Source organism: Paramisgurnus dabryanus, chromosome 17, assembly GCF_030506205.2.
Source record: "Paramisgurnus dabryanus chromosome 17, PD_genome_1.1, whole genome shotgun sequence".
Classification (NCBI taxonomy): Eukaryota; Metazoa; Chordata; class Actinopteri; order Cypriniformes; family Cobitidae; genus Paramisgurnus; species Paramisgurnus dabryanus.
The window spans coordinates 23,622,531-23,645,007 of record NC_133353.1 but is presented as its reverse complement, the minus strand read 5'-3'; the positions used below and the strand labels follow the sequence as shown (position 1 = coordinate 23,645,007).

At 40.2% G+C, this 22,477-nt stretch overlaps 1 protein-coding gene across 2 annotated transcripts in view; it reads right to left on the bottom strand.

Annotated features, from left to right (window-relative positions):
* zfyve28 (zinc finger, FYVE domain containing 28) overlaps nt 1-22,477 on the bottom strand; it is a 32,108-nt gene that overhangs the window by 5,008 nt on the left and 4,623 nt on the right. Inside the window, exons 2-13 of one of the 2 annotated variants that reach the window (XM_065288580.2) lie at nt 19,505-19,645; nt 17,113-17,250; nt 16,706-16,908; nt 15,254-15,343; nt 15,086-15,175; nt 14,838-14,939; nt 12,552-13,958; nt 12,266-12,361; nt 2,714-2,877; nt 998-1,114; nt 788-889; nt 8-111 (exon numbers count right to left, since the gene is read on the bottom strand). In XM_065288580.2, the coding sequence (XP_065144652.1) occupies nt 8-111; nt 788-889; nt 998-1,114; nt 2,714-2,877; nt 12,266-12,361; nt 12,552-13,958; nt 14,838-14,939; nt 15,086-15,175; nt 15,254-15,343; nt 16,706-16,908; nt 17,113-17,250; nt 19,505-19,645 (2,754 nt within the window). The remainder of the gene's footprint in view (nt 1-7; nt 112-787; nt 890-997; nt 1,115-2,713; nt 2,878-12,265; nt 12,362-12,551; nt 13,959-14,837; nt 14,940-15,085; nt 15,176-15,253; nt 15,344-16,705; nt 16,909-17,112; nt 17,251-19,504; nt 19,646-22,477) is intronic. The other variant, XM_065288581.2, reaches the window with a different exon arrangement.

Genomic DNA, 22,477 nt, shown 5'->3' with positions numbered 1-22,477 from the left:
TACGTACCTTTCCACAGCTCCTGCAATGATGTTTCCTTCTTATGACGGTAAACGGTGCCTTACAAGCGATGCAGGAATTGCAGGCTTCATCTGGTACCCACTCGGGAGGGTCTTATGAGAAAATAACAGAGTTTTAGAGGAAGTGGACAACTATATTTTTGAAGCATGCCTTATTAGCTCGGTTATCTTGATGCAATGCATTCTGGGGTTGTCTTCCCTGCAAAAGATATATGGGATTAAAAAAAATGATGACGCACTTACACTGACAACAATTTGCAACATTTCTTTTTGGGCAACAGAAATTAAACCAACTTTATGCAAATGCTCTGCAAATAAAACAGCTCTTGGTATAGACGGTTTCATCGGATACACGTGCGCTGATTCGATACACGTCTGGATCCAAACTTTACTTCCGGTTTCTTTTTTTATGGTCTGACTAGTTGCTAAACGGATCTCTTGAACAAATGCCTCGTTGAAAAAAACAAATGTTTTGGTTTCCTAGGTAAACTATTTGTTGTTTTTTTGCTTGTTATATAAATAAACTACGTTTAAAGAGCTTTGTTGTTATTTATTCTTAGCGGAGTTTACCGGAAGTTACGAGCGGACCACGACAGCCGCTTGTTTATGTTGTTACAAACCAGCAAAATTATATTGCTCACCTTTTGGGGAAAAAAAGGGTGTATGATTTTTTTTTAAATGCAACCTAGATGGTTCATAAGCTATCCAACCTCTAAAGCCTATTTCTTTACCTTATTAGCATGCTATATACGTAGTCTACTGTACCAACCTTCAAATTGTCCCTCTCGGGCTTTGGCAGCGAGCTCTGATGAAGAGATGGTTTCCTGACAGAGAGCACAGTCTTCTAAAACTGCGTTGCCCAGACAGGGACCTGAGGAGCATATCAAACAGTGAATTAAACTAATGACGTCTGGCATCAGGCAATGAAAAACATGCTTGTTAAGAGTATCTGAATCATATACAACTTTGTTAAACTGACCTTTCTTGGGCTTCTCGTTGTCACCTTGCTCTGATTTTGTTGCCATGACCTCAAATAGCGTCTTTAAGATGCTCCGCAGGTCACTCGCATAGTTTGTTTGCAACTGATCGGCCACACCTTCAAAGGTAAAACGAATTGGACATTTTGAAAACAACCTAGTATACAGCAAAAGATCAAAAATTTTGAGAATGACAAATATGAATTTTTGCAAAGTCCACTGCCTCAATTTTTATATTGGCAATTTGCATATACTACAGAATATTACGAGAGTGATCAGATGAATTGCAGGAATTTTCTCTGTTGGAATTTTCCAGGGATTTCTCTGATAAATGCCCTTTACGATTGTATGGGACATCCAGAAAAAAGCTTGTCCAGAGAAGAAAAGGTAAGTGCCATCATCGTTCCTCAGACCTAAAGCATCCTCAGACCACTCATGTATGGGGTTGCTTTTTAGCCAGGGGAGTGGGCTCACTCACAATTTTCCGTAAGAACAACCATGAATAAAGAATGATAAAAAAAAACATTGTTCGAAAGAAACTTCTCCCAGCCAATCAAAGAAAAGTTTGGGGATGATAAAATTCCTTTTCCAGTTTGATGGAGCACCTTGCAATAAAGTGATAACACTAACTAAGTGGCTCGGGAAACAAAACATCAAAATTTTGGGTCTATGGCCAGGAAACTCCCAGACCATAATCCCATTCAGAACTTGTGGTCAATTTTGGGTCCATGGTTAGGAAACTCCCCAAACCTTAATCCTATTGACAAATTCTGACGAACACCAAACATTGCCAGGGCAAAGTGCAGCGGTCTTGAAAAAAAAGGATCTATGCTACAAATATCGACTCTGCGTAAACGTGATGTAATTGTCAATAAAAGCTTTTAATACTTATGAAATGCTTCAAATTTTACTTCAGTACAATGTAGTAAAATCTAGCAAAAAAAAAAAAACCATAAATTAAGCAGGCAGCAGACTTTGTGAAAATTAATATTTGTATCATTCTCAAAATTTCTGGCAGTTTAATCATTTATGCAATAAATAAACATTACTATTACAATACATACTATTTTTATTTTTTACTTTTTGACAGTAAAGATCTTCCGACCACAGCTTCTAGTATTTATACTATGGATCATTACAGTACAGAGTTTATAATTGGATAAAGGGATAGTTCATCCCAAAAATGAAAATTTAGTCATTTACTCACTCACATGTTGTTACAAACCAGCATAAATTTCTTTGTTCTGATGAACACAAAAGATATTTTGAGAAATGTTTGTAACCAAACCATTTGGGGACCCCATTCACATCTATAGTAGGAAAAAAGAATACTATGGAAGTAAATGGGGTGGCTACAAACATTTCTCAAAATATCTTCCTTTGTGTTCATCAGAACAAAGAAATGTATACAGGTTTGTAACAACATGAGAGTGAGTAAATGATGACAGAATTTTCATTTTTGGGTGAACTATCCCTTTAATAGTGTTAAATAAATCAGAAACACAATGACCTCTGCAAGAACTGGATATGTAACTTATTTAAAATACTTTATCACTCCTCCTAATGGTTTTATTATCACTTGTGATAACAGTAGAGTGGATGTCAGAAAAAAACATTGGGTAACTAGAACATCAATGATCTACAGTACAATGACTTGGATAAGAGAGTAAGCATTTCAGAGGATGTGACATCACAAAAGCTGTCGTTACGTAACACACCTGATATGCAGACAAAAAGACGGTGGATGAGGTCACTACTGCTATGGAAACGTGAGCGAATTTTGTTGTGAGCAGCGAGTTTGGCAGCATGCAAAGCCACCTGAATGTCCTGATGGTCCAGATCCTCAGATATGTCCGAGCTGGTGGTCAGACTACCAACAGGGCTGAAAGGAGAAGATTATCAGATTATCAGGTTTAAAATTGTTAAAAAAAAGTGTTATATATAATTATTAATAGGGCTGCAAGATATATTGAAATATATTAAATAAAACAATCAAGATATTCCAAATATCACAATACACACAACAACGGTTTGCCATAACTGAATGATTTTAAAACTTCAAATAGTCATGTATTAATCAATGTATTGGGTCGAAGCAGATAGCAGAGAGACTGGCAAGAAGAAAGAGTTACGCTGTTTCACATCTTTTAGCAAGTTTTTGAATTTTTCTTTTATATTGTGCAGCCCTAATTATTACGATAATATTAACTCTTTCCCCACCGAGTCAATTGAGAGAAAAGGCTTCCCTAACAATGAAGAGTTTATACAGCAATCCAGATTAACCACTAAGTAAACAGTAAAACCTCCATGTATGCTTTGATCATCATTCTAAATCTGATCTTTAACAAAAGTCCTTCACAAAAATGTAATTATCTCAGCTTTATGCTCAAAATTTGATATTTTTGAAGAAACCTACCCATATTTGAGAGGTAATAAGAGAGAACACATAAAAATAGGATAAAATGTTTTTTAAAGCTGAGGGTTTGTTCTTTCATTTGATATATTTAGGGCCCGAGCACACCGGGGTGCGAGGACCCTATTGTTTTTGCTCGGTTTATTAGGGCTCGAGCACCGAGGAGCAGGCCAGAATGGCCTGCACCGTAGGTGCGAAGCCCTATTGTTTTTGCTCGGATTATTATTTTTATTATTTTTTTTTTTTTTTTTTTTATTTTTTTTAACACTTTTGGACTTTTTGGGGGCCTTAACATACTCGAAAACTCTTGAAAATTGGCACAGACGTCAGAGTCGTCCGTCATCGCAGAAATCCAAAGGCTGGAACACGGGCGTGGCACGGGGGCTCTATAGCGCCCCCTGTAATGCAAAAAAAAACATTGATGCACAGATCGGGCAAAAATTTACGCACATGTACGAGAGTTGGTACGCATATAGATCTCATCGACCCGAACAACTTTCGCCCTCTAACATTTAAGCTCCGCCCAACAGGAAGTCGGCTATTTTGGATTGTTTAAAAAATGCATTCGTTGAACTTTTAAATACTCCTCCTAGTGGATTCATGGGATTGACACCAAACGTGGTGATCATGATGTCGAGACATTGTACTTGCTAAATTGCGAAGGGATTTTTGATATCTCGAACGGTTCTGCCATGGCGAGGCGACGAATTTATGGCGAATTTAGAGAAACAGGAAGTGTCTAATTTCTAAGGCAAAAAATATCTTATTGTGATGCCATGCAGGGTGTTTGTTCGTCTGAAGATTCCGATCGCATCGATGTGCCTATTGTGACTCCCGGGTATAGCGCCACCACCAGGCGCCAGGAAGTGTATCAGTCACAAAGCTGGATTTTTTTTGACAATTCCATGCTATGTTCTTTCAAATACTCCTTCTAGAAAAATCATGCAATTGACACCAAAAGTGGTCAACATGTAGCCGAGAGATTGTAGATGATAAATTGCGAAGGGATTTTGATATCTCCAACGCTGTTCCCATGGCAACGCGTCAAACTTTACTTTCATTTTAAAGGCATATTTAAGCCTTTTAATTGACGCCGATGTTCCTTTAATATACTCCTTCTAGGATATTCATGCGATTAACACCAGAAGTGGTCAACATGATGGCGAGACATTGTAGATGATAAATTGCGAAGGGATTTTTGATATCTCGAACGCTATTCCCATGGCAACGTGTCAAACTTTACTTTCATTTTAAAGGCATATTTAAGCCTTACAGTTGCATGCAGTGAACTTTTATATACTCCTTCTAGAATAATCATGCAATTGACACCAAAAGTGGTCAACATGAAGCCGAGATATTGTAGATGATAAATTGCGAAGGGATTCTTGATATTTCAAACGCTGTTCCCATGACAACCTGTCAAACTTTACTTTCATTTTTAAGGCATATTTAAACCTTACAGCTGCATGCGGTAAATTTTTAAATACTCCTCCTGAGGAAATAATGTGATTGACTCCAGAAGTGGTCAACATAATGCTGAGACATTGTAGTTGATAAATTGCGAAGGGATTTTTGATATCTCAAACGCTGTTCCCATGGCAACGCGTCAGATTTTACTTTCATTTTAAAGGCATATTTAAGCCTTTCAGTTGACGCCGATGTTCCTTTAAATACTCCTTCTAGGATATTCATGCGATTGACACCAAAAGCGGTCAACATGATGCCGAGACATAGTAGATGATAAATTGCGAAGGGATTTTTGATATCTCGAACGCTGTTCCCATGGCAACGCCCCAAACTTTACATTTTTTTCAGGCATATTTAGGACTCTTGGCGTGCTTAGATTAACCTAAAAGTCGGCACAAACATCAGAGTTGTCGGCTGTTCAGAGTGGACAAATAGGTCAGACAAAGGCGTGTCTCTTTAGTGGCTCACTAGTGCCCCCGTTTGTCTAAAATGTGGGGTTTCTTTTACCTACAGTCCCCAAATGGCTCAGTAACAACATTAAATAGCCCACTGATATTTACCCACTTGATGCCCTTGCCCACCGTGCATTGTTTTCTCGGACGCACCGTGTAGCGGTAAAAAAACGTGCGAGGGCCCGCCATTGCTGCTTGCAGCTATATTTATTATTATTATTATTATTAGGGCCCGAGCACACCAGGGTGTGAGGACCCTATTGTTTTTGCTCAGTTTATTATTCTTCTTCTTCTTCTTCTTCTTCTTCTTCTTCTTCTTCTTCTTCTTCTTCTCCGAAATGGATCGCATTTTTGAGGGCCTAAACATACCCGAAAACTCATGAAAATTTGCACACGCGTCAGAAGTGGCGAAAATTTACATGTAGTATAGGCGTCAGAAGTGGGCGTGTAAAAATGGCTTGATAGCGCCACCTGCAAAATTTCAAGAGAACAGCCCCCCCACTACGAAAAACTTACAGATACGAAATTTGGTAGGATCATCTATTACTCCAAGACCTACAAAAAAGTCTCTTGGAGCTAAGCTCTAAACCCCACAGGAAGTCAGCCATTTTGAATTTTCTCTGTCATTTTTTGACATTTCCAAGCGTCGTACTTTAACGAACTCCTCCTAGAGATTTAATCCGATCATCATCATATTTGGTCAGTATCATCTAAAGGCCTTTGCGATGCTAAATTGCGGAGCTTTTGACTTTTCATTGGAGGGCGTGTCCGTGGCGGCCTGGCAAAGTGTAATGTTTCGCCATGAAACAGGAAGCTGATGTAATTCAGGCATACATTGTCCGATCTGCCCCTGACTTCACTTGTTTGATAAGGGTCCAGGCCTGAACACATCAACATGGCATAATTCAGTAACAATCATAGCGCCACCTAGAGGCAGCAGGAAATACCATGTTTGACGCTGTGACTTACTGCTCTTAGGTATTTAACCATATCAACATCATATTTCACCAGTGTAATCTCAAGACCTTGTGTGATGATAAAAAGCAACGACCTTGACTTTTCATTAAAGGGCGTGTCCGTGGCGGCCTGGCAAAGTATCGCTAAATGAATCGCATTTTGACAGGCTAAACAAGCTCAAAAAGTCATAAAACGTTGCACACACGTCAGAAGTGGCAAAAATTTACATGTAGCATAGGCGCCAGAAGTGGGCGTGCAGAAATGGCTCGATGGCGCCACCTGCAAAATTTCAAGAGAACAGCCCCGCCGCTACGAAAATCCTACAGAAACGAAATTTGGTAGGGTCATATATCACCCCAAGACCTACAAAAAAGTCTCTTGGAGCGAAGCTCTAAACCTCACAGGAAGTCAGCCATTTTGAATTTTTGCTGTGATTTCTGTGCAAATTTTGTCATTTCCAGGCTTCGTACTTTAACGAACTCCTCCTAGAGATTTTGTCAGATCGTCATCATATTTGGTCAATCTCATCTAAAGGCCTTTGCGATGTTAAATTGCGGAGCTTTTGACTTTTCGTTGGAAGGTGTGTCCGTGGCGGCCTGACAAAGTTCAGCGTTTTCGCCATGAAACCGGAAGTTGTTATAACTAAGGCATACAATGTCCAATCTACCCCACACTTCACATGTTTGATAAGAGTCTTGGCCTGAACACATTTCAATGCCAATATTCAGCTTCAGTCCTAGCGCCACCTAGAGGTAGCAGTAAATGCCTTGTTTTACGCTGTGATTCACTGTTCTCAGAGATTTAATCAAATCATTATCATATCAGGTGAGACTGATCTTAAGCCCTTTGCGATGATAAATTGCGAAGATCTTGACTTTTCGTTGAAGGGTGTGTCCGTGGCGGCCTCGCAAAGAGTGATGTTTCTCCATGAGAAAGCTGTTGTAACTCAGGCATGCAATGTCCGACCTGTCACAGACATCATACGTTTGACAAGGGTCCTGGCCTCAACACATCAATGTTACAACAATCAAATACAATCATAGCGCCACCTGCTGCACAAAGGAGGTGTGGCACTTCAAAGTTCCTTTGAATATCCGCCTATATTTACCCACTGAAATTTCAATCCCCCTGGTTCATTGCTTTACTAAGGCCATAAAGTGGCGGTGCACATGCGTGCGAGGGCCCTTCCATCACTGCTTGCAGTTTTAATTATTATTATTATTATTTATTCTTCTTCTTCTCCAAAGTGAATCGCATTTTTGAGGGGCGAAACATGCTCGAAAACTCATGAAATTTTGCACACATGTCAGAAGTGGTGAAAATTTACATGTGGTATAGGCGCCAGAAGTGGGCGTGTAAAAATGGCTCAATAGCGCCACCTGCAAAATTTCAAGAGAACAGCCCCCCCGCTACGAAAAACTTACAGATACGAAATTTGGTAGGATCATCTATCACCCCAAGACCTACAAAAAAGTCTCTTGGAGCGAAGCTCTAAACCCAACAGGAAGTCCGCCATTTTGATTTTTTGCCTTGATTTTTGTGCAAATTTGGTCATTTCCAGGCTTCATACTTTAACGAACTCCTACTACAGATTTAATCCGATCATCGTCATATTTGGTCAATCTCTTGTAAAGGCCTTTGCGATGTTAAATTGCGGAGATCTTGACTTTTCGTTGGAGGGTGTGTCCGTGGCGGCCTGACAAATTTCTGCATTTTCGCCATGAAACAGGAAGTGGCTCTAACTCAGGCATACAATGTCCAATCTGCCCCACGCTTCACATGTTTGATAAGAGTCTTGGCCTGAACACATTTCAATGCCAATATTCAACTTCACTCATAGCGCCACCTAGAGGTAGGAGGAAATACCATGTTTTACGCTGTGATTTACTGCTCTTAGAGATTTAATCAAATCATCATCATATTCGGTCTGACTGATGTTAAGCCCTTTGCGATTATAAATTGCGAAGATCTTGACTTTTTGTTGAAGGGCGTGTCCGTGACGGCCTGGCAAAGTGTGATGTTTCACCATGAAACAGGAAGCTGTTGTAATTCAGACATACATAGTCCGATCTGCCCCCAACTTCACACGTTTCATAAGGGTCCCGGCCTGAACACATCAACATGGCATAATTCAGTATCAGTCATAGCGCCACCTAGAGGCAGCAGGAAATACCACCTTTTATGCTGTGACTTACTGCTCTTAGAGATTTAACCATATCAACATCATATTTCATCAGTCTAATCTCAAGACCTTGTGTGATGATAAATAGCAACGACCTTGACTTTTCGTTAAAGGGCGTGTCCGTCGCGGCCTCGCAAAATATCGCTAAATGAATCCCATTTTTGACAGCCTAAACGAGCTCAAAAAGTCATGAAACCTTGCACACGTGTCAAAAGTGGCGAATATTTTCATGTGATATAGGCTTCAGAACTTGGGGTGTTAAAATGGCTCTATAGCGCCACCTACAAAAATTCAATAGAGCAGCCCCCCCCCGCTACGTTAATCGCACAGATACGAAATGCGGTAGGATCATGTATCACCCCAAGACCTACAAAAAAGTATCTTGGAGCAAAGCTCTAAACCCCACAGGAAGTCAGCCATTTTGAATTTTCTCTGTAATTTGAGTGCAAATTTTGCCATTTCTGGCCTTCGTATTTTAACAAACTCCTCCTATAAATTTAATCAGATAATCATCATATTTGGTGAGTGTCATCTAAAGGGCTTTAAAATGCTAAATTGCGGAGATCTTGACATTTCAATGGAGGGTGTGTATGTGGCGGCTTGCCAAATTTCTGTTTCTCAATGAAACAGGAAGTTGTTCTAACTCAGGTTTAAAATGTCCAATCTGACCCACGCTTCACAAGTTTGATAATTGTCCTGTCCTGAACACATCAACATGGCAATATTCAGTAAAAGTTATAGCGCCACCTGCTGGAAGCAGGAAATGACATGTTTTACACTGTGATTTACTGCTCATTGAAATGTATTCAGATCATCATCATATTTGGTCAGTCTGAACTTAGGGACTTCACAATGATAAATTGTGAAGATCTTGACATTTCGTTAAAGGGGCGTGTCCGTTGTGGCCTATCAAAGTTAGATTTTTCGCCATGAGAAAGCTGTTGTAACTCAGACATGCAATGTCCGACCTGTCACAGACATCATACATTTGACAAGGGTCCTGGCCTCAACACATCAATGTTACAACAATCAATTACAATCATAGCGCCACCTGCTGCATAAAGAAGTAGTGGCACTTCAAAGTTCCTTTGAATATCCACCTATATTTATCCACGGAAATTTCAATCCCCCTGGTTTATTGCTTTACTAAGGCCATAGAGTGGCGGTGCACATGAGTGCGAGGGCCCTTCCATCACTGCTTGCAGTTTTATTAGGGCCCGAGCACACCAGGGTGTGAGGACCCTATTGTTTTTGCTCCGTTTATTATTCTTCTTCTTCTTCTTCTTCTTCTTCTTCTTCTTCTTCTCCGAAATGGATCGCATTTTTGAGGGCCTAAACATACCCGAAAACTCATGAAAATTTGCACACGCGTCAGAAGTGGCGAAAATTTACATGTAGTATAGGCGTCAGAAGTGGGCGTGTAAAAATGGCTCGATAGCGCCACCTGCAAAATTTCAAGAGAACAGCCCCCCCACTACGAAAAACTTACAGATACGAAATTTGGTAGGATCATCTATTACTCCAAGACCTACAAAAAAGTCTCTTGGAGCTAAACTCTAAACCCCACAGGAAGTCAGCCATTTTGAATTTTCTCTGTCATTTTTTGACATTTCCAAGCGTCGTACTTTAACGAACTCCTCCTAGAGATTTAATCCGATCATCATCATATTTGGTCAGTGTCATCTAAAGGCCTTTGCGATGCTAAATTGCGGAGCTTTTGACTTTTCATTGGAGGGCGTGTCCGTGGCGGCCTGGCAAAGTGTAATGTTTCGCCATGAAACAGGAAGCTGATGTAATTCAGGCATACATTGTCTGATCTGCCCCTGACTTCACACGTTTGATAAGGGTCCAGGCCTGAACACATCAACATGGCATAATTCAGTAACAATCATAGCGCCACCTAGAGGCAGCAGGAAATACCATGTTTGACGCTGTGACTTACTGCTCTTAGGTATTTAACCATATCAACATCATATTTCACCAGTGTAATCTCAAGACCTTGTGTGATGATAAAAAGCAACGACCTTGACTTTTCATTAAAGGGCGTGTCCGTGGCGGCTTGGCAAAGTATCGCTAATTGAATCGCATTTTGACAGGCTAAACAAGCTCAAAAAGTCATAAAACGTTGCACACACGTCAGAAGTGGCAAAAATTTACATGTGGCATGAGGCCAGAAGTGGGCGTGCAGAAATGGCTCGATAGCGCCACCTGCAAAATTTCAAGAGAACAGCTCCGCCGCTACGAAAATCCTACAGAAACGAAATTTGGTAGGGTCATATATCACCCCAAGACCTACAAAAAAGTATCTTGGAGCGAAGCTCTAAACCTCACAGGAAGTCAGCCATTTTTAATTTTTGCTGTGATTTCTGTGCAAATTTTGTCATTTCCAGGCTTCGTACTTTAACGAACTCCTCCTAGAGATTTTGTCAGATCGTCATCATATTTGGTCAATCTCATCTAAAGGCCTTTGCGATGTTAAATTGCGGAGCTTTTGACTTTTCGTTGGAAGGTGTGTCCGTGGCGGCCTGACAAAGTTCAGCGTTTTCGCCATGAAACCGGAAGTTGTTATAACTAAGGCATACAATTTCCAATCTGCCCCACACTTCACATGTTTGATAAGAGTCTTGGCCTGAACACATTTCAATGCCAATATTCAGCTTCAGTCCTAGCGCCACCTAGAGGTAGCAGTAAATGCCTTGTTTTACGCTGTGATTCACTGTTCTCAGAGATTTAATCAAATCATTATCATATCAGGTGAGACTGATCTTAAGCCCTTTGCGATGATAAATTGCGAAGATCTTGACTTTTCGTTGAAGGGCGTGTCCGTGGCGGCCTTGCAAAGAGTGATGTTTCTCCATGAGAAAGCTGTTGTAACTCAGGCATGCAATGTCCGACCTGTCACAGACATCATACGTTTGACAAGGGTCCTGGCCTCAACACATCAATGTTACAACAATCAAATACAATCATAGCGCCACCTGCTGCACAAAGGAGGTGTGGCACTTCAAAGTTCCTTTGAATATCCGCTAATATTTACCCACTGAAATTTCAATCCCCCTGGTTCATTGCTTTACTAAGGCCATAGAGTGGCGGTGCACATGCGTGCGAGGGCCCTTCCATCACTGCTTGCAGTTTTAATGTATGTTTATATTTAAAGAATGCTGGTGGGAGATTTTTTTTATTTCTGGCAGGGAAAGAGTTAACGCAATTCAAATAATAAAAATCTGTTCTACTGTTAAAAAACAGTAACAAACAGAAAATATCTCTGAAGTATAAAAGTAATTTTATTGGCTGGAAATGGGGTCGTAAGCTGCTGCCCTCGCTCGCTAATTTTTTACACACAATCTACTTAATCCAAAAAGTGTGATCCTACAACAAAGGGAATACTATGAGCTTTGTGCAATAGTTTGCTGGATTTACAGACTATGTTGGGGGCTTGATTCCTACTGTTAACATGGGAGGTGGTCTAAAGAAAGTGAGAACTAGATTCTTTATCTTCTAAATACTATTGAAGACTATTGGTGCCCGTCACACACACAGCTCAACACCACAAAGCTTAGGACTTCTGGGTGGTTGTTAGTTACAATGTGGGTAGTTATTAACTGACCAAACCAAAAGAGCCCAACCCGAGGTCTCCCTAGTAGGTTATTTTACGTCATTACAGCAAAATGAAAAACAGAACTTTAGCAAGATCACATCTACATTTAACAAGCCATATGATTGGCAACACACGTGCAAGACAAGGTTTTATACTTAATGTTAGGGGTTTGGTCGAAACCCATTAGCTACATTTGTTTACCTGGGTGTGTATGAACTTGACAAACTGCATGTAGTAACAGATACAGCCTCAACGTCACTGCTTGGGACAGAACTGAGGGGAGACTCCTGAGAATTGCTGTAGTAGATCATTCCACAAAACATTGGGGAAGGGGGCAACATATGAAATGCAAGAACTCAAAAGAAGGGCAACCCTGATAACTCATGCACAAAATGCAACAAAGCGTTTAAAAAAAAAATAAAAACCTTGTAAAATTAGAAAAACAAAAATGAAGCAATGCGATTTCATAAAAACAAATAAAACAAACCTGGAGCTCTTTTTGTTGTCGTCTTTGGACTGTTTTCCGAGACCCTCTGATATCCCTTTGCCTGTAGTGTTATGTTGAACCCAGCATCCGGTGTCCTGATGGGGACAACTAGGACCCCCCTCTCCTCCTCTATCCTGAGTCAGAAGTGTGCTTGCCAGACATTTCTCGCAGCAGGGATATTGGGAACAGTCCTGACTGCCCCCAGGAGGGGTGAGGTGGCCCTGGGCCGGGGGCAAGGTGAGCGGTAAATGTCCATTTCCTTTTCCTTGGCTGCCAGCAGCTACTGCCGATTGGATAACAGAGCTTGTGATGGTAAGCTTGTGTTTATCAAATCCCAGCATCATTCCCCGCCCAGCTGTCTCCATGGCAACAGCGTCCTCGTGGTTGTCGACGCATCCGCCAGCACAGCACACGCAGGAGTTAAGCAGGCACTGAGTGGCAACTAAAGCCCCGCCATCGTCATGCTCCGAAACATCTGTTGACTGAGGTAAGACGACAGCCAGGTCAGATAAGCTTGGAGAATGAGGGTTAAATATTACAGTGGCTGACAGCTTCATTCCACCAGTGCGATTAGCGATCTCTTCAGCAGCCTCCACGCTTACCTCTTCATGCGAGCCTTCCCAACCATTCACCAGAGGGCCCAAAGATTCAACAGATTGGCTCAGTTTGTGCTGGCAACCCAAACTGGTGCTGTCACTTGGCTGACAGACTGTCAACCAACCGTTACAGGAAGAGTCAGTCAAGTGGGCGGATGTGGTATTTTCAGGGGATCTGAGGTATACGTCAGGAAGGGGAAGCTGCCTTCGGCAAATCTCACCATCTCTTACAACTCCCCCCACCTCAAGGTCGTCCATAAAGAAAACTCTATCTTCATCATGGTAAGAGCCGGGGACTCTCCGAGGAGATGCCTGAGTGCTAGAGGTCGCACTTGAACCTTCTAGACCGTTTCCTTTGTATTGTCGAGGGCAGTGGGCTGGAGACTGATTCTGACTAGGAGGTGAAAGCAATGTGGACATTTCGTCCCCAACTTGATGCACCATCATATTGAGCTGCTCGATCTCTTCCTCATCATACTGCATGGAGCAAGCCAAGTCTGCATCTGTAGCCACCTCCTCCTCCACCTCCTCTTCTTCACTCTCGCATGGTTCCTCCTGCTGGGCTTTACAGACTTCATCAGTTTTCCATATGACATCATCTTCCTGGGTCACAGAGAGTGTAAGGTCCACTGCCTCCAGCTCATCTTCATCTTTCTCTAGTATCTCCAGCTGACACTCAGGGCCAGTGGAAATGATTGGGTCCTTGGATGATGACACGCTGGGCCCTGCGGAAAACTCGCCATCCTGGGATATACAGAGGCTGCGCTCCAGCGTCATGAGCTCTTCTTCTGTTAGGGTCTGCAGCAGGTCCCTGGCAAAAACATACGGTTTTATCATTCAGCAGGTCCCTACAAAGTGTCTACAAAATAACAAGAAGAGAAAGGCCTCTAAAGAAACAAGACCAGAGTGTTTTTATGAGAATATTTTACACGCTGACGTGCGCTAAAAGCACAGGTTGGGCTTCCCACTGATGCCTCAGTCGCAAAGTTTCTACTCGACATGTAAAGTTTGAAATGCTATTTGGAGAAATCCATTTAAAATCACTACTAGTAAAAGTTGATGCAAGCTATGATTAGCGATGCTAGCCCTGGCACAAGTTACACACCGCAAAAGGCATCCCGCTAAAATATTCTAAAACCTTTTGTGTTCATTTTTGATAAATACTATGGTGAACACATTGAAATTATTACACAAATGCAACAAGCCACTTTCCATTGCAGAAAAAGTCTTGAGTCCTCACAGTGCTCACACATTTAATAGGCGTTCAATCTCACGCATGTGCATTTTTTCAAAAAGTGGAGGGCAGTTCTTTTCCAAAATTCGGGGAAATCTTCCGCTATACTGTTAACATCAATCAGGTGACAAACTTTATCTCTCTTAACTCTTTAAACACCAAGCAAACCCTGCACTCTATTTTCCCATTCCTGCATGTTTTAAAAGCTGAAATGTCACTTGCATGTGGATGGACACATCTTTGAATAAGTTAAGCTTTTAGGACGGTACACCTCTTAGAAAACGTACAAATAAAGATCCTATTAGATGTTTAATGAAGAGGGCTTAAAATGTACTTATTTTTATTAAACTTCACATTAAACACTGCGCATTCCGACTCATTTTCCCAGCACAAGTCACAAATTGTTACTGTTGGTCAGATGTTTAACTGAACCGCTGTTGTAAACACAAACAGTACCTTATTTTTCTCAGCAAAGTGCGAAATGGACGGAAGAGTTCGGACATGTCCTCTGGTTTGCGGTCGAGGTTAAGAGGCCCTTCAGAGTAGATAACAAGGCCACTAATAAGAGAGGACAAGGCAAAGGTTACCATTTCCAGCTTAGCAGAATGAAAGAAATATGAGATATGAAGTATGTAAACTGTATACTTAGATTTTGATGTGGGCGATACACAGAGAACAGATCATTAAAGGTACATATCACTCACCAGACAATGGCAAGTCTAGGGATTGTAAACATGAGAGCTGGCTCATAGTCGTCAATCATGTCCTGTGTGAGGTACTCAAGCTTCAGGGCCCTTCAGATGGAACGTATGTGCTTAGCAATGCTATTAGTAATTGAAATGGTATACAGGATTGGACGTATGAATATTCACCTCTCAACTGTCTCACAGAAGAGTACAATCACCTCCTGCTGGATGTAATACTCTTTAGGAGACTTCACAGGCACCATGGCTGACACATAGCTACAGGAACACAGACAAAACAATATTACTGTAACAACAAAATTTTATTTATCACACAAGTCTAATGATACGAGTTATAACTCATATGGTACAAAATGGTGCAAACACTTAAAGGCGGGGTGTATGACCTTTTGAAAAGGGAGTCGGGACGAGTACCAAAACACACTTGTAGCCAATCAGCAGTAAGTGGCATGTCTACTAACCTACATCATTGTCTGGGTTGCATATGTGTGGGGCGTGTCTATTGAAAGAAGGTCCAGATTCTTTTGAGGTAGGGGCGTGTTTGTTTATTCAAATATCAACATTGGCTTTCAGAGATCATGCACCCCGCCTTTAATGGGATACTCCAACAAAATATCAAAATTACCCCATTTCAATTCTTTTTAATTTGGATTCAGCGATCTTGGATTCACAGGAGAGTTTAGCGTAGTGAGAGCTTGTTGCCATGGGTACGTTGCGCAGTGACTCTTGTGAATCGTGTGAGACCAAGATGGTGCCGTTACCGAAAGCTACTTATTATGGTTTCTAAAGTTGGAATTGCTTTGAATCTGCTCTCTAACAAAATTCCTTCACAAAAATGCAATTATTTAAAGGTGACATAGAATGAAGGGTATTATTTATCCTTATTCTGTGATGTGACATGTAGACAAAAACATTTTTGTTTGGGTCTGTAATGCCTTAGAAGCTTCCTAAAAACCTCTCTCAGATAGCTCTATTAGGGTGGGGGATTTTAAACAAGTGGTTTTGCACCTATTTGGCTCCCCCTACTGGCTTAACTTGCAATTTCATTACTGATTGGTTGACTTTGCTGCCACTCAAAAAATGTAGCCAATTATTTTAAAGTGGAGGGGCAGTTAGATGCCTGTGATGTCATAAGCATCAGTTTTTCACATTGGGCCGTTTTCTGGCTGACATTTCTAAAAGAGGAATTTCTATGAGACTGAGATGTTTAGCATGTCTAGCACTTTTTGTATGTTTGTGAATGCGGGTAGACTACCATTATTCAACAAAGAGGTAAAAATGTTTTTTCATTCTCGGTCCCCTTTAAGCTTTTTGCTTTTTTTTATGAAAAATACCCATTTAAGAGTTTTTAAGCAGAGAAAAAAATACAGATAGGATAAAAAGTTTTTTTTCCAATTTTGTTTGTATATTTATTGTTTTTTTGAAAGCAGAGGGTCTGTTCTTTTATTTGATATATTTGTATGTTTATATATTTTAGAAGAAAATTTTGTGAAAGGGATTTTGTGAAACTTGGCGGGCAACTAAAAAAAAAAAAAAGGCTGGCGGGGAATGAGTTAAAGATATGTGGATGTTTGTAAAAATCTTAGAAGCTTTAATAGAAAGCTTTAAAGATGGGCATACCTGAGCTCAAACTCAGCGAAAAGGCTGTCGAACTGTCGGAGAGCTTCCTTCATGCGGTCGGTGTAGTTGTTGAGATCGCGCAGTGCTTGATCTCTGGTGATGTTACGTACCTCCTCCAGACTGCGGGTGAGATCTTTGGCTAGTGGCCGCATGGCCATGCTCTCGATTTCACGATTCATGATGATTGATCCTGCTGCCAGACACTTAAAAGAAAAGTGACAACCATTGTGTTGTTAATGCCACTAACAGGACACACCTTATTAAGATGCACCTGTTGGAAGAACAACACACTACTTTTCTGCTATGCTTATCCAGTAAACCATAAAGTTCTTTATGTTTTCTTGAAGAGAAAGGTCTCTATAGGGAAAATCCCCTGTTCTAGAGAAAAGCAGTTTGTGTGCAGTTACCTCTGCTCCAAACCACAGCTGCCCGGCAAGGTTGTCATGGCGGATTTCTTCTGGGAACTTCACACAGAAGTCTCTGTTGGCCCGGTCTTCAGGTATGCACTCATCCATAATCTGATTTATGATGTTCAACACATTGTCCTGTATAAGTAATGAGCAAAGGGAAAATGCAGTGTTAGGAAAATCCATCACTCAAATGTTCTTTATAGTGTACAGGGCTTTTATTTAGCACTGATAATTGTAAATGGGTTCCAACCAGAGACAGAAACTGAAACTGGTTTCTTCCACTGCAAAACAAGCAACTTAAAAGGGATTGTTCATCGAAAAATTATATTTTAAACCTGACAAACTATGGCCGCAACCAAATGTTCATGAGAGAGTTAAGGTCAAGCGGAGACTGTAAAAAAAGATGGACGACGCAACGTTGCTTCCTTTTATTGTAATGAATTAAAGCCAAAAATGTTTGACAATGGGCACTGCTATGTTACGTAAAAACGTCAGTTTGGAGCCAGGGCATTATCAGAAATAATCGTCTGTGGAGCCAGAGGTTCTTATAGCATCAAATTATTAGCTTAAATGAAACTTATAAAAAATAACAATTGAACATATATCAGCATACTAATAACCATCTTTCAGAATATTTTATTGGAAGTGTAATTTAATTTTTATATAGAGCCGAGTCCCGTTCGTTTGCAAGGAAATGGTGGGGTTTATGAATTGTACTGCAGCCAGCCAATAGGGGGCTATCAAATAGCCAGCATCTTCACTTTTCAAGATGTATGAGGCACACCCGGGCGGAACCCATTGCTTTACCTCAAAAGACATATAAAAGTCCATATGAAGTCAATTTAGAGAACGGTTTCTAAACTTTATAAAATGTTAGAAATGTATTGCTGAAACACATTACAAAGACTGTGAACTATGTAGTACTGAACAGTGGAGTTACACAATTTCTGAGTGCAGGATTTTTTGCCTCAATGATGCAATGGGTGGGGTTCCAGCACTGACAGTGAAAACAACCCCAGCATTTGATAGCAGAGAATCCTGGCGTAGGACAACTTGCAGATATTGCACACCAGACATGCACATTCAATACCATGAGCTTAGTCAGACAGAGTTAGCAGCCTATGTTAATCATTAACAATTTGGGATATGATGTTATTTAATGTTAAACTATGTAAGTGGCGCTCTGTGGGACGGCAGGGATTTGAGCAGTGTCTAGAGCAGTGGTCTCCAACATGGTGCCCGCGGGAGTCTGTGAGTTGCCTGCCAAAGCACATTCTATTAATAGCCTCGATTTTAAAATGTATTTATTACCTATTTTTTATTATTTATTATTATTTTATATTTGCTTGGCTTCTTTTATGCATGTTAAAATTTAAACCATAATAAAACGCATCAACAAGTAAAATAAAAAAAGGTTTTGAATAGATTATATGAAAAAGTAGCCACGGCAGAAAGCCACCGACAGACGCCACCGGTGTGTGTAGACTCATAGAAAATAATATATTCACCCTTTTGACTTAAGATCTGATTTGTATGTTTTGTAATTATAAACATTTTGATACAGTTTAGATTATTTAGTTTAGGTTTCTTGTGTATGTTTTAGTTTTTTTCCCATGAGAATGTGGTTAGTTACTTCTGCATTCCAGACTGTAGTGGATCTTGTAAATAAAATATTTTGAATTCAAGTAAGCAAATATTTTATCTTAATGAACAAGGAAATCCCCAGATACAAGTTTATAAAACTAGCTTTCAACATTTTTATAAAACTGTAAAAATATGATTACATTATGTCAGCAACAAGGCTATCTTCATGGTGAGTACAAAGAAATACATACATTAGGCAAAATGAATAAAATAATAACAATAAAGACATTTAAAGGAACACGCCCACATTTTGGGAATTTAGCTTATTGTGTCTAATATGACTTTGTTATTTTGTACATGCTGTGACTATACAAATCACAACACACAAGTAGAAAAATGTTTGCGTTATTTTGTCACTTATTGGGAGCAGTATGCTAGCTGGATCCATTCACTTCAAGTCATTGTGCTAAGCTAAGCTAGAGGGGGCTGCGTCAGACAGAGTTACAGCATGCACGGAGATGAGAAAGGCATGTTTGGATTTATCTAACTCTGGGGGATACGGTGAATAAGCTAAATTTCCAAAATGTAGGCGTGTTCCTGCAAGTGAAATATATGCTATATCTTGCATGCAATAAGGTATGCTAGAACAGCAAGATGTGTGGTAGAGGACAGAAACCCATGATTAAACATTTATAAAACCCCAGAAAAAATGTAGCGGGAAAACACCAGATTAAACTGGTCAAACAAGAGCAAAGGGCAAGCATTAGTGCAGTGGTGATATCAGGATTGCTATAAAATGATTGACCTGGCAGGAGCGGAACTGGTTAACCAGAAGAGTACACCGCTGAGGGTCCTTCCTGCCATCCAGACTGTCCAACTCTGTGGCCACCTGGTTCAGCTCTTCATCTGCATAGTAGAACTGGGCCAGCAACTGTGGATCTGACCTCTGTACAGAATAAAAGAATAAAAAAGCAAATGTAAACAGACTGTCTTAATGACGTCAAATCACATGACCAAACAATCTAATGATAAAGTGTCAGGGTCTTGCAATGACGTGTGGCAGCCTCTTTGCAAAAATATAGGCATAACAAGATAACCAAATAAGATGTTGAGCTTTGTGCACAAACCCAAAGCTTAATGCAAATGGGTGAAGTGTCCCTTTAAATTATTACAAGATTCAAAAGGCTGTATGACTACAGCTCCAGATGTCAGCACTGGATTAAGGAGCTCTGATGAAGATTCAAACCTTTGGACCTCTTTCACTTCATTGGTCACCAAACAGGGAACATTCTTGAAGTATTACAACTGGAGATTAAATATGTTCCCGAATATATTCCAAAAAAACATCCAAGAACAGAAATTCATCATCAGTTAAACATAACATTCGTGCTTGTTTCACATCACGTTTGTCTAGTATGTGCAAAAAAGTGTCAAAATTTCATCAAATGATTGATTACAATCAACCAGATGTTTTGCATTTTCTGTGCATTGCTATGCAGTGATCAGAATAGTGCTAGATGCGTAGTCCAGTGACTTGCTGGCCAAGGCCAAGGAACACCGGTCTCTACAATAAAAAAAGAAATATACAATACAAATAAAAAAAGTTTGGTCCCTAGATGTGGGGCTCAGATCCCTCCTTCAATGCAAAACTTGGGGCCGTGCAGAAGTAGTAATGTGCAAAAGTTATTAGGTAAGGTCAATTGGGACTGGATAAAAGTTTTGGATAAAAATGCCATCTAAATAAATAAATGCAAATGCCTAACCATCAGTAAAAACAAGACAAACCCTAGCAAGCCCTACTAAATAACAAGCACATCGCATAGCCTAACCTTACAAACTGTTGATCTATCAAGTAGGCTGGCGGCCTCCAAGTCATGGTCATTATGACATTTTATTTTAAATGTTTCCAGATCCACATTTGTTTTCTTAATGTGTGCACATTTGAAATCTGCACATGGATTTGCCTGGAAAGTGGCACGTGGTTGAAACATGGACCAGTAAGTTATATGTTGATGATCTGGGGCCGTATTCACAAAGCATTTTATCTTATCACTAAGAGTACTCCTAAATCGCACTAAAAGATTTTAGCTAGGAGTTTTCTCTTAAAAGTTATTCACAACGCCTTTCAGACCTACTTTTAGTAAGGAAAAATTATTACTCCTAAACTAAGAGTGAGTCTTCGTTGCTACGGATGACGTCAATTCTCATGCACGAGCTGCCTCGCAATGACCACGGTGATTGGTTGTTAGATGACAGGGCTGTCATGCGGAACATAACACAGACGCACCAAATCATGGAATTACAACATTGAAATATGTCTGAGTCTTATACAAAATAATAATAGTAATGCCATCGAAATGCATATATAAAAGAAAAGTCGTGAATTAAATTAAATTAAATCAAGGTAGCCTAATACAAATGAAAACCGCCAATTGCCTAATAAGAAAAAACGACATTGCATTAACACTTGCTTGATTAATGTACATCCTATTAGCCTAAATAGACTACTTAAAGCAAGGAAATGTTGCCCATATTAAAGAAGCCTGCCTAATGTAATAAATAAATGATGGTGGATTATGAACTCGCCAAAACGAAAAAGAAAGCCCAAATGGATGCAGGATCAGTTACTGCTGCTGTCCCAGTTGGTGCTGGAAAAAAGACACGTAATAAAAGGGAAATTCGGCACTGAGATATCAAGCAAAACTAAGCGTGAGACATGCGAGAAAGTGATGCGCGGGTCAATGTACAAAACAACTGGCACCCGACCAAGGCCGCCTTAATGCACGGGCTTACCTGGGCTGAAGCCCAGGGGCCTCCCAAGTTCAGGGGCCTCCCAAGTTCACGTTCATTTTGTTTTTTAACTTGTCAGGTTGTCTGTCAATCACTCTAACTGCACGTTACATGGCTGCTGATTGGTCCGTGGTAACTTACTGTTAAATAAAATATCAGACGTAACAGATTTTTCTATTCCGTGTAATGTAATTAAGTGCGCATTGTCAACTTGGCATTCCTGCATGTTAGACTGAGTGTGACAGAGAAACGGGAAATAATCCACCAACAAATGAAAGAGTAATTTCTGAAATTTCATAATAAGCACTGAGGTGCAGGTCTCTCTCTCTCTTTCGCGCGCTCGCTCGCTCTCTCTGTGCTCTTACAGCTGCGTCTCTGGCATGCAGAAGTCTCTCCAACCGTGCCAAGAAACTGTGCCGCCAAATAAAAAAAGGAGTTCCCGAACATTAATGCTGTTCGTTGTTACAAAGTTTAAGTTTACTCGCGTTTATATCAGTGACGCGTGCGCAGCTGGAGCGATGTAGTTTGACGCGATGTTAGCTCACAGTACACACATCTGGTTTAGAAAAAATCAAAGCGTGACAAGACCATCTCAAATGATCATCCCCTGATCGCACCATTCATATTTATAATCCCCTTATCTAAAGATCTTATATACAGGTATGTTCCCTGTCTGTTTTGTGCATATTCATACGTGTTCGTTTTACATGCGTAGTATGCATAAATACTAAATACAATGCATAGCCTACTATATCTTCAATAGCCTACAAAATAAATAACTGATTAAAAAACAAGATTCTGTCTATAAAGACTTATCTTTTGTTAACATAAATGCATTTTCACTTTAAAACTAACTTTAACTTCTTATATTTTTACAACTATGGTGAGCATTTAGTGAGTGGCAATTTTCTGCAAATTTGTATATTCCAAAAACTATATTAACATAAAGCTTATAAACATATTTACTTTTGGTTTTATTTTCACCACA